The following is a 12,522-nucleotide window of genomic DNA, read 5'->3' as shown; positions in this document are numbered from 1 at the left end:
GCACATAATAGTAGTAGTCTTGTTTTCACTGACAAAATCCTAGTGACATTAAGTGGTCTGTGCTCTGAGCAGCACTGGCAACCTGTCCCAAATCTTCCTTTGGGGATGTACTCAAGGACCAGTATCTGGGAAAAGAGGAATATGAGGTTATAAGTAAATTAATGAGAACTCAAGTGAGCACTCTTAAGCATTACTGGGTGATAATTAGTGACAATTACCTTTCAGCTCACCTTGGCTTTTTATGGATTAGTACTTTCATGACCATTTCATTCTGATCATTTGCTCTTTTCAGTAATGTTTTTTTCTCATGTAAAATAATACCTGATAGAATATCTGGACTAATGCATGAAACAACACATGGTTGAGCATCTGGAAGATGCAGAAAGGTACAAAAAAAGTGCAAAGAAATTCCCAATCCTATCATTCAGAGATAACCATTGGCAAAATTACTGTGTATTTCTATGTAGTATCTTATTTATCTAGCTTTCCTTCTATATGAAAATTGAGATAATATCACATGTAAAAATGTGTAGATTTCCTTTTGTATAATAAAAACTCATATCTAAATCCTATTTTAGTGGCTGCATCATAGGGAACATTATCCATATTCCTATAAACAATGAACATATATATTTTGACATACCATTTCCAATATTTCTCTTAAAATTTAAAAAAATTCTATGCAGGGGTGCCTGCCTGGCTAGTCAATACAGCATGTGACTCTTGATCTCAGGGTTGTAAGTTTAAGCTCCACATTAGGTGTAGAGATTACTTACAAATAAATTTTTTTTTAATTCTATGCAAAATTATTCATAAATATTATCTCTTAAATTGTTATTATTTTATAATTATTAGAGGAATCAAACTTTTCATATAGTCAATGGAATTGTACCTCTTTTTTAAATTAACTATACATTTACCTTATTGTAGATTTCTTGAACCTACCTTTCAATTTTAAATTAAGCTTTTTCTTAGCCTATTAAATGCATTAAGCTGTTTTTAATCTACCTTTTAATTTTTGCGAAAGTTAATTATGTCAAGTATTTATTTTATTTCAGAAAACCTATTTTATTTCTGGAGAAGAAAGATTTATATCAAATGCAAATATACAGAAGACCCCCAAAAATGCACATGTATTTTCAATTATATATAAAGAAGTAAAATTGAATGATGTGACCTGCTCAGTTAACTTAAAATCACAAATGCTTCAAGTGTTAACACTAGCACCAAGGCATTATTACCTTCCCAAGCTAATATCTAAAGGCATGAACAATTTCCTGAAACATATGTCCTATAAAAATATGTGCAAATCTAAAGTAGTATTAAAAATTAAAAATAAAGCCGCACAGATATTTATTAAATTAAATATTAATTTAATATTAATTAAATTAAATTAAAAATGGAAGCATTTTATTAAAATGGAATTTTAATAAAGCAGAATTAAAAATGGAAGGCATACACTGGCTTTAATAGGTATCATATCACATACACATACACATAGACACATAGGGATTGAAGAAAACGATGACCCTGTCGCTCCAGTGATAATTAGATCTCAAGACTGCTTTTTAAAATTTCACCTTTTTAAAGAATGTTAGGTCCACAAATGGTTAAATGGAACATGAAGCCCTATAAAGGATTCACAAAGAGAGTGAAACTTGATTCACATGGTTGAAAGTCAATATTGAGTTTATTTATTTATCAAATGATATATCATTAAGTTGTTTTTGAGCCCCTTCAATTGCAAGGTACAGTACCCGCCCTTAGAACTGATGGGTTTTCAATTAGAACTGATGGCATCTCTAGTTGGAAATCACATATTTTCAGTAGAGTATCTAGTTCATGTTTGTATAAATGTCTCCAATTGTTTTAATCGCATTCGTAGCAAAGAGTCTATATTTCCACCAAGACTGGTAAATAAAATTTTTAAAATATTTTCCCCTTGTCTTGTTAATACACTGAGGAATCAAGGTCCATATCCATTGGTGAAATTCACAGATGGGATTTCATATCTGTGATTGGCAGTCTAAATGAGACTCAGGGTCACGCATACAGCACCACTGGCAGAGATAGAGAATCAAATGAAAAGTCAGGGGATAATGGCCAGTTGGGCTTATCATTCTCTTTCTTCCCTGCTTTCAGGCAGAAACACACTCTAGTGGCTGTCACTCACTCATTACTAGGCTGTCTCTGCCTGGGCTGGGAGTGACACAGCAGGATATTGCCGCCCGAATTACTAAGCATCCCTTAGACAAAGACAATAATTAAAATATTTTCATTTCACAATGGTAAATTTTTGGCTAGTACTATGGTATAAATGGGTAAGAACACAAAATAAATTATTAGTACTGCGCTGTGTCAAATGAATCCTATTTTTCTTTTGTCATTTAGTTTTTTCTGCTGCTTTTATGTTATATGGCCACATGCATATTAACGTTGGCATATTTACATATATGTACAGTATATAATTTTAATGTGCATTGTTATATATCAATAAAGACAGCCTTTAAAATGATAATTATATGTATAATATAATAATATAATGACATCATATATATATGATGAGATATATATATAGATATATATATAGATATATATAGATATATATATATCTATATATATATAAAATTGACTAATTGTTTCCAAGCACCTGCTACACATGATATCTCTGGGGTCAAATTAAAGTTATTTTTTTTTTTAAGTTTATTTATTTTTGAGACAGAGACAGAGACAGAGTGCGAGTGGGGGAGGGGCAGAGAGAGAGGGAGACAGAATCTGAAGCAGGCTCCAAGCTCTGAGCTGTCAGTCAGCCGTCAGCACAGAGCGAACGATGGTTGGGATGGTTGGCGGGTGGGGGGGGGGGGGGGGGGGCTCCAAAACTATGAGCCGAGCTGAAATCAGTCGCTTAACCGACCGCGCCACCAGGTGCCCCTCTGAGGTGAAGTTAAATGTAATATGTTCTTTTTGCGTTTGTGGGTGTAGCAGCCATTAAATGAGACTGAATTGGTGTTTGCAGCATTTCTCCTTTAGCCTAACACCGGGCTAATATTCTTACTTTATTTCATTGAATTCTCACAAAAATGTACTATAACAGTATTTTTATAGCTAAATCATAATTAAAAACACTGAGTTTGCAAAAGTTATGTAAGTTCCCAGAAATTAAGCAGCTAATATAAAATTACAGGTAGGTTTTCTGACTGCTGAACTGGCGCTTTTTCAGATACAAGTTACTTAAAGTGATGAGTGACCGAGGATAAACTTACAGGTGTAAGAGGGTTATTGTTTCCCAAACAGTGAGGTGTTCTTTATAACGTGAGAAGTTTAGTCTTATTTTTTTCAGGAATTTTGTAAATGTTAAGAAACCACTTTGCTGTGGTTCCTCAGCCCCTCCTCCTACTTCCATCCAGTTGTATTAAAATGTACATCACCAATTTTAGTTGTTCGTCTGATAAGCTTAAAGTTATTTCACTTCTCTGAACTTTCGCCTGTTCTGTCATTTACATCAGTGGTAGAATAACTGTATTTCTCAACCTAGGACAGCTGTATAGAATTCAGAGGTTGCAGATTCAATGCCTACAACTTTCACGGCTATGTGCAAGTTGGGTTGGGTGGGAAAGAACAGTGAATGGTGAGCCTATTGTGAATTGGAGCATGCAAGCTCCTCATGAAGGTGTTCAGATCCACTTAGAAACCAAACAGCAAGGTTTCCATCAAACACAACACTTGCATATGAATCAATTCAACCCAAGGCTGCAAACGTACAACGCTTAGTGTTCACTTAGTGAATAGTTAAATATTCATAGATATTTGGAGCACCTTAGAAGCTAGTATAATACTAAAATATTTTCAGAATTCAGCTAAATGTTCCATTTCCTTAATTATTCCTTCCATGAACAACACTAATTATTTTCGAAGAAAATGAAGCAATATAGTTGCTGATACATGTCTTTAACCACAAGATAGGAAGTAAGAAAAACCATGCCTCAAGACCTCTTTCAGGGTCATATACGGTGATGCCTGTTTTGTCAATGAGAAAATTGAGTCACCAGGGAAATGTAAATGCTATAAAGCATCTCTAAGAAATTAAATCACATGCATCAGACTTCTGGCACTTCAAAGTTGATACTGGAGACTATAAAGGTTTAAAAGTATATGGGGGCGCTTGGGTGGCTCAGTCGGTCAAGCATCCGACTTCAGCTCAGGTCATGATCTCACAGTTTGTGGGTTCGAGCCCCGTGTCGGGCTGTGTGCTGACAGCTCGGAGCCTGGAACCTGCTTCATATTCTGTGTCTCTGTCTCTCTCTACCCCTCCCCTGTTCACACTCTGTCTCTGTCTCGAGAATAAATAAACATTAAAAAAAAATTTTTAAGAATATGGGTTGTTCTTTTGGAGGGTGAAATAAGAGAAACCATCAAGCTTTTGCATGGAGGCACCACTAGGGTTTCAAAGCTCACGCTTCGGCGTGAGGGCCATCTGGGGGTTTAATTTGTGGGCAGGCTTGTGTGTTCTTCTCTTTTCTTTGTTTGCCCACCCTGCAGGTGTGTTCTGGGAGCAGTGCCTTATCTTTCAGGATGGAGGAATACAGGAGGACCTCTGGGTCAAAAGTTTTACATGTGGTTCTTTTCCCTTTCCTAGGGCTCCCCTGCTTACCCATGATGTTCTGGTGGCCTCACTGTGTGTGGACTAAGAAGTACTTAGACTACTCAGCACTTGCTTCCAATGAATATCCAGACTCTGTGGATTATTTCTCCGTCTTTCATTTTGCTTTGCCAATTCTCCTTGTTCAACAGTGCAGTGTGAATAGATTGGATTATAAGTTAATGCAGACCTATGGGCTGTTGCTAGGACAAAAAGGCAGGCTTTGTTTGGGAAATGACATTTGTTCTCCAGTTTTCTCCTGGAAACATAAGAGCCTTTCCTTTTTAAGCAGATTTTTTTTTCATACTGAAGCCATGGTAAATATTTCCAATTGATTGGGTAGGCACAGTGTACATTTCAGGGACTCCTGCTGCTGATGAAGAAACTCAGCCGAGCATACACTCATGTGTTACTATCTTACAGGAGGCGATCGAGATCGGATGACAGCAAACCATGAGAGCTACCTCCTTATGGCGAGCACCCAGAATGATATGGAAGACTGGGTTAAGTCCATCCGTCGAGTCATATGGGGACCTTTTGGTGGAGGTGAGTATATATAGAATCATGGAAAAACGGAAAGGTCAGCCAAACCTGTTCATCCTTTCTCTGCTCCCAGTTGATGTTATTATCAGCTCCTATTTTCAAATGGATGAGTGTTAAAATAAATAGTAAATTATACCATATTATTGTTAAGGTATATATGTAAGTAACTCCCAGAAGTTAAATTTAGATCAAATATCAATAACTGATCTTTTTCTGTGAATATCTTGAATTATAAAAAGGGATGATACGGGTTTTTTTTTAAATTTTTCCATTTCACTAACAATAAATAGTTATGGGAATGATACTATAATATAGATTAGTTAGGACCCTGCAAATATGGGGCAAAGCATTTTTGACTAGGATCTTTGGAAGGGATTGTAGCCCCAAGATGCTCAGCGATATCAAAGAAGAATAGCAATGCTCTAGATGATAATCCACTGATTACTAGATTAAAAAAAAATGCTTTGTGATCTGACAAGTGTTTGTGGATTTGATAAGTTTTTAAAAATCTTAGTTAATATAGTTTTGAGAATGTGCCATGTGGAGAATAAACTAACTGGTGCTGTAAATAGAACTAAAAGGAGGAAGAAAGGGTAAAAGAAATAATCTTTGTCTATCAAGGAATATAAAAGAGAGAAAATAGATAAGCAGATATGATGTAAACAGAAAAATTATTTATAGTAAAAATTCAGTACTGGAAACCAAATCAAGAACTCAAAAAAATTTATCTATAGCCAACATGCATTTTCCAAAATGTAAAGCCTAATTATTTTATGTGGATATAGCTAAAATAAATCATAGTAAATCAAATTCATATTTAGCAAACCGATTATAATTCTAATATTTATTTTATATTCTCTTTTGTGTATTGGCAGCACCCTGAATTCAGAAGTGATTCTTTTTTCCCTTAATATATTAGATACTTCTTAGGCTGACTCCCCATTCTACATTTTAGAATAACTTCAAAGGTGTACTTTAAAAAGTTGGAAAGTGTGGTTTTACCAGGTGAATGATACATGTCTGGAAATTGTCTGTTTTCTAACAGTGTCTTCTGTTGGGCAAGGGGGAGGTTCCTAACCAGGACAACTATTCATCCCAGTTTGCCTGGTAACAGTCTGGTTTACAACTGTTGTCCCAAGATAATTATTGATAGGGCTGTTTTTCATTTTCTTGATGTCCTAGTTTGGGTGGCAACTTATATGGTCACCCTATTCATATACTAAAATGGCTAGTAAATGACTGTGTAAAGCATTTGAAAAGTCCTGTGGGATGAGACCCCCCCCGCCCCCCCCGGCTACAACATTAGTGGCTCATGATTATTATTGAGAGGTGTACTCAGTCCTCAGTCACTGTCATTTCTAAAGGCTCTCTTCCCTCTGCTATCAAATTTCTGGGGCTTCTGAGTTAAGGGAGTCCCTTAATATCTGCTGAAGGAGGTATTTTTGCTCAGGGATTATATCCATCAAGTGTGCTATTCTCTCCCTTTCTTCCTCCTCCATCTGCCCCTTTCTTAAGAGAAATGAATGAGATCCAATTAGCTTTATCAAATCAGTGGCCACAGGAGTTCCCACCAGCCCAGGAGTCCCAGAAGTTATCCCAGTGGGACTAGACAACAGCTCTGAGCTTTATGTAAGTCTTCAAATTTATGAACTTGGAAGGGATGCTCTAGTGGTTGATAGGTTTATATATACAGTCGTCCCCTTCGTCTGCAGTTTCACTTTCCATGGTTTTTAGTTATTCATGGTCTACCACTGTCCAGAAGCAGATAATACTCCATCTGACCTATTGTCAGAAGGTCAATAGTAGCCTAATAGTGTGTCACGGTACATATGTCATTCACCCCACTTCATCTTATCACATAGGCATTTTACCATCTCACATCATCACAAGAAGGGTGAGTACAGTACAAGATATTTTGAGAGGAAGCAACCACCTTTATTACAGTATTGTTATAATTATTCTATTTTATTGTTAATTATTATTTTTAATCTCTCACTGTGCTCAATTTTTAAATCAAACTTTATCATGAGTATGTATCTATGGTAAATAACATAGCATGTGTAAAGTTCAGGCATCCATCCACTGGGAGTCTTGGAACATGTTTCACATGGATAACAAGGGACTACTGTACCTTATCCTATGGAATGAGCTTCAGGGATTTCGTAAGTGCTTGATTGAAATTTACTTGTAAAGACCTATATTTTAGCATAGAACACTTACCATAGAAACAATGCTCCTATAAAAAAATTTCTACCCTTTTTGTTTAACTGAAGAGTGTTATGAGATTGCAACACAAGCTTTTAAAGTACTCATTTACTTTACAGTAAATCCTTTGTGATTTAACTGAACATTAGAATTTTTAAAAGTTAATACAGAATATAGAACCAAACTGAATATTGACATTGATCAAAGATCACAACTGTCACCTATAATCTAGGGTTTCAAATGTTTATATTAACATACCCCCTCCCTGCTCTTTGATTGAATTTTAAAGAAATATTAAAAATTTGAGTTTCAAACACATTTATATAACTGGAAACTCTTTTATCTATCTTATCTATTAGGAGTCCACTTAACATTTCATTGAAAATATGTTTTTTACTGATAAAGAATATTTTAAAACCACTGTTTTAGTTCAATACCACATTCTGTGGATTAGGTCATTGGGACCCAGGTAGGGTGAGTAACTTGACAAATGTCAGCCACGCTATGAATAACAGAACTGGGAAGACAACCCATGGCCTCTGGCTTGTGGGCTTCCTCCTGCTTTCTTGTGCAATAGTGTGACCTATTACCTTTACTGTGGGATTAACAAACCCACAATCACAAGCCCATGCCTTTCTGATAATAAAACTTGTACTGGTACTTACTGGTACATGAAAACAAAACAAAAAAAAATTAAATTGTAATAATTAAAATAAATATGTTTTTTCAAGTCCTTCAAAAATACCTAAATTGATATCACCAAGAAAGTGAAAATGTAACCAACAGATTGGGAGGAGGTATTTCCGGATCATATATCTAATAATGAACTTGGATCCAGAACTTATAATGAACTCTTACAACTCAGTATTAAAGAGAAATTAAAAATTGGAATCAGTTTGACTCCATTAAAAGATGGGCAAAGAATCTGAATAAACATTTCTCCAAGGAAAACATGCAAATGGCCAAAAAGCACATGAAAAAATGCTCAGAGTCATTAGTCATCTGGGAAATGCAAACCAAAATCACAATGAGATAACACTTAATGCCCACTAAGATGGCTAGAGTCAAAAAGTCCAATAATAAGTATCGATGAGGATGTGAAGAAATCAAATTGCTCCTATGTTGCTAAATGGACTGTAAAATGGTACAGGTGCTTTGGAAAAGAGTCTGGCAGTTCCTCAATCAATTAAATGCAGAAGTATCATATGACCAGCACCCCTCGATAGATATATACCCAAGAGAAATGAAAACATATGTCCACACAGAAGCTTGTACATGAATATTTATAGCAACATTATTGCTAACAGCCAAAAAGTGGGAACACCCAAACGTCCACCAGGGATTATTATGCAGCCATTAAAAAAGGAATAAGGTACTAATACATGCTACAATGTGAATAAACCTTGAAAACATCATGCTAAGTAGAAGAAGCCAGTCACAAAAGGCTACATAGCATATGATTCTGTTCATATGAAAATACAGAACAGGGAAAGCGAGACACAGATCAATGGTCACTTAGTGCTGGGATAGGAATGTTGGAGGGGATGGGTGATAGCCCAAGATGTGGGATCTCTTTTTGAGGTGATGAAAATATTCTAACACTGTTGATGGTTGTATATATCTGTGAATATGGTGGAAATCATTGAATTGTACACTTGAAATGGATAAATTCTATCATATGTGAATTATATTTCAAAAAAGCTGTTAAAAATATCCTCAACTGCTGTAATTGCCTTTCATAAGAAAATATATCTCTCCTCCCTAAGTTACGGAACCCAAGCCTGTTAATCCTGAACAAAGACTTCATAGATTCTAATCTCCCTCCCAACATTTAAATATCGCTATGGTCATTGATTAAATGGTATCTGTAAAGACATTTGGAAGGTGACGTATCACTCTGATTTATAATTTCTGTATACCACCTTTGGATACATTTTTAATGTGTTTATTTTAAAAAGGGCATTGCATTACCTATACTGCCGTTTCACAACATGTGTTTTAAAAAGTTAAAGTTTTTCATGAGACACCTAAGCTTATTTTTGTTCAGGCTGCATAGATATGTAACATATTCCCTTTTTACCATTACAATAATAAGACATTTTATTAAAAATAGGAGACACCCAAGGAGATTGCCAAACTTTCAATCTCTTAGAAATGAAAAACTATTATGTGAAAATCATGGCTTTGGAACTACAGGTCTTTTCTTTTTATTTAATAAAGAAAACCTAAAACAGATAATCAGATAAGAGAAGGGAACCAATGGAAATGGGAGTGAACATTCACTTAACAACCTAACCTGATAACAAAATTCAGTATTGAATCTAGATACTTCAGCTTTGTGTTATCTGCTTAAAACCAATTGTAAACAGTTGCTTCCCCATTGATAATGCTGAGAGGCATATGGTTTCTGCCTAAAAGTTAAATCCAAAAGTTAGGATGTCGAAACACTTATTTAGCTTTGGGAAAGTTTAGGGGTTTTGTTTTGCTTGTTTGTTTACTTTTTTTACAGTTTTGTTGCTGTTGTTGTTGTTGTTGTTGTTGTTGTTGTTGTTGTTTTACAATTATTTTCCATTGTTTTGGGGGTAATATATATGGAAGTACCAAGCGCAGGATCGAGGAAGAGTGTGAATCCACTGAGTGTTCATTAGGTCTGAGTGGTTTGCCTAAGTTTAGCTACTAACAAAATTAGGTTCCTCCTGTATTTCTGTCTCCTTACAAAAAAAGTCGAGTCAGAGACCCATCGATGCCGTGAAAGTCCTGAATGTGAATAATCCACATGATGAATAACTGGCATGCAGTCAAGCAGGGGTTAATTAGGAGACAATGTGGTCTTGCCTCTGACATAGACAGCTGTGTGATCTTGGATAAGGGGTATTTACCCTGGACTTTCAGTTTCCTTGTTTGTGAAATAAGAAAATTAGACAAAACCATTTTAACTGCGATTCGTTCCAGCTCCTGGGGTTACATATGTTCGCTCCATGCCAGTACTCAGGTCAGTGAAGTTTGCGGCTGGCGAGGTGTTTCCCAGTCTGGCATTGTCACTGTCTTGTTTATACTGAGTTACACTGTGTGCTTCCTTATTTTTCTAGTGGCATGCAGTGACGCTGAAGGGAAAAACAAGTGTGAAACATAGGAAAGAAATAACTACTAATGATTCCTTCACTGACAAACCATAACCAATCTGGTCATGCTGGTCAGAGTAATGATTTTTCTAAAGGGAGTACCTTTGTAGTACCCTCAGTTTTGTAGTGTTCCTGTCAAATGGCTAGAAAGGCATGCAGAGACCTTTGGGGGGTCAGTTGGGGTTAAAGCACTAGCATTCCACATCTGCTCATGGAACAGCCAGGTGGATGAATGATTAACTCAGTGAGTAAATTGTTCAGTGGGTGGGATTGAGAGTCTGGGTAGACATGTGGTCTGGGGTGGAGAGGGTGCACGCCAAGAGCAGAGGAGAAAGTTGAAAACAGGATTGGTTTTCAAACCGTAACCAGAGAAATATATGTATGTATAAATATTTATAAACACACACACACATGAGTTGAGTTGACTTGTTTTATGATAATTGTACCTGCAAATTCTCTGTTACCAGATTGAGAATATTTTTCTATTTCAGACACACACGTACGTACCAGTACAGACACATATGTTTTAGTGATATGCACATTTAAATCAGCACTCACAAATAGATTCAGTCGGAAAATCTCTGAAAAAGTCTTGTATAGGAAGAGAATAAATGCAGGAAGGAGGGGGCGCAAGTTCACCCCCTTGGGGTTGGTTTGGTGCTGTTTGATTTCTGGAGGGGCTGAGGCAGCCAGCTCTCAAGAAGCTGCACGGACAAGGGCAGAGAAGTCAATACCAAGTCAGACGAAGAAGAAAGGGGTTCACAGGCTGTGTGGCATTCTCCCTCCTCCCCTCATACTGTTGTGACTGCACCTGCTGCATGTGACCAGCGGGCACTGAAGGCGGTCGCAGCCACGGTGACGGAGGCAGCCAAGGCTGTGCCAGCTCCCGCCCAGCCCTCATTCAGAAAAGGGGAGACGGAGCAGGAGGAGGGGGAGGAGAGGCTCCCTGCAGAGCTGCCTCCACCACGGATCCGGATCCGAGGAGGCTGCTTGGAATGGGCACTCAACTGTCCTGACGTGGCGATTCCCTCGGGAGCCCTGGGAGTTTGAAGACAGACGGGAAAAGGGAGAAGCCTGCAGAGAGCATCAAAGGATGAGGGGTGCTGTAAAAGGAACAGGGGAATCCTTTGAAAAGAACCTATCATGCACTGAAATGCTTTCTGGAGAAGGTGCCATTATTTGCTTACCCTTTCGCTCAGATGAAAGGAGCCAGCAAGGACCGTCCTGAAGTATTCCTCAGGGGCCTTTTTGTCATTGTTCCTTTTATTCCCCTTGCACACGACTATTTGCTGACCTTTCCAGAGGAATCTCAGTCCCCTCAGTTCCAGCTGAGAAGACAGTTCTTAATAAAAAAAACAAAAAAAAAACAAAAAACAAAAAACAAAAACAACAAAACAAAACAAAACAAAACAATTCCTGGTGTTTGAATGGAAGGTGCGGCTGGCTGCCGTTCTTTTTGCTGTGACATTTTGGAATGTCTGCAGAAACTTAAAGCAAAACACCCAAATCTTAAAGCTCCTTGGATTAGGCAAGAGAAAAGGAAGTTTTTGCCAAAAGAGAAGTAAATGAGAGGTGGTAACTTATCCCTGATCTGGGACCTGGACGATCAAAGCCTTCAAGTTCTAGGAATCAGCACTTCAGCCCTAACAAATAAACATGAGAAGGAGTGGCCGTGGGGTATCACACAGAGGCAGGTTTTAAAGGAAGCCTGGAACTGATTCAGAACTTCGGGCCTGTAATGATGCCTGAAGACCGAAATACTGGGGGACGCCCCTCAGGTGCCTTAGCGTCAACTCCGTTCATTCCTAAAACTACATACAGAAGAATCAAACGATGTTTTAGTTTTCGGAAAGGTAGGTAGATGATCTGTTAATGTCCATTTAAAAAATATACAAATATTCTCTGGTGCTTTAAGGTCAGTTTATGTTCAGATAAAATGGGACTTTGAAAACCAAGAGCTTAGAACTGTACAGGAGTGATTTATCTGTGTCTCTGCTTGTCTATATTTGTTTT

General features: G+C 37.2%; 1 protein-coding gene across 9 annotated transcripts in view; it reads left to right on the top strand.

The window, feature by feature from the left end:
• The window catches only part of ARHGAP24 (Rho GTPase activating protein 24), a 648,119-nt gene that overhangs the window by 572,534 nt on the left and 63,063 nt on the right, over positions 1-12,522 (top strand). For 8 of the 9 annotated variants that reach the window (XM_027060078.2, XM_027060062.2, XM_015067364.3 and 5 more), the window contains one exon: positions 5,063-5,185. In XM_027060078.2, the coding sequence (XP_026915879.1) occupies positions 5,063-5,185 (123 nt within the window). Of the gene's footprint in view, positions 1-5,062; positions 5,186-9,957; positions 12,363-12,522 lie in introns of those variants that run through there. The other variant, XM_015067370.3, reaches the window with a different exon arrangement.

Source organism: Acinonyx jubatus, chromosome B1 (genome assembly GCF_027475565.1).
Source record: "Acinonyx jubatus isolate Ajub_Pintada_27869175 chromosome B1, VMU_Ajub_asm_v1.0, whole genome shotgun sequence".
Lineage (NCBI taxonomy): Eukaryota > Metazoa > Chordata > Mammalia > Carnivora > Felidae > Acinonyx > Acinonyx jubatus.
Note: the sequence above shows the minus strand (reverse complement) of the source record. Positions and strands in the feature narration are given on the sequence as shown.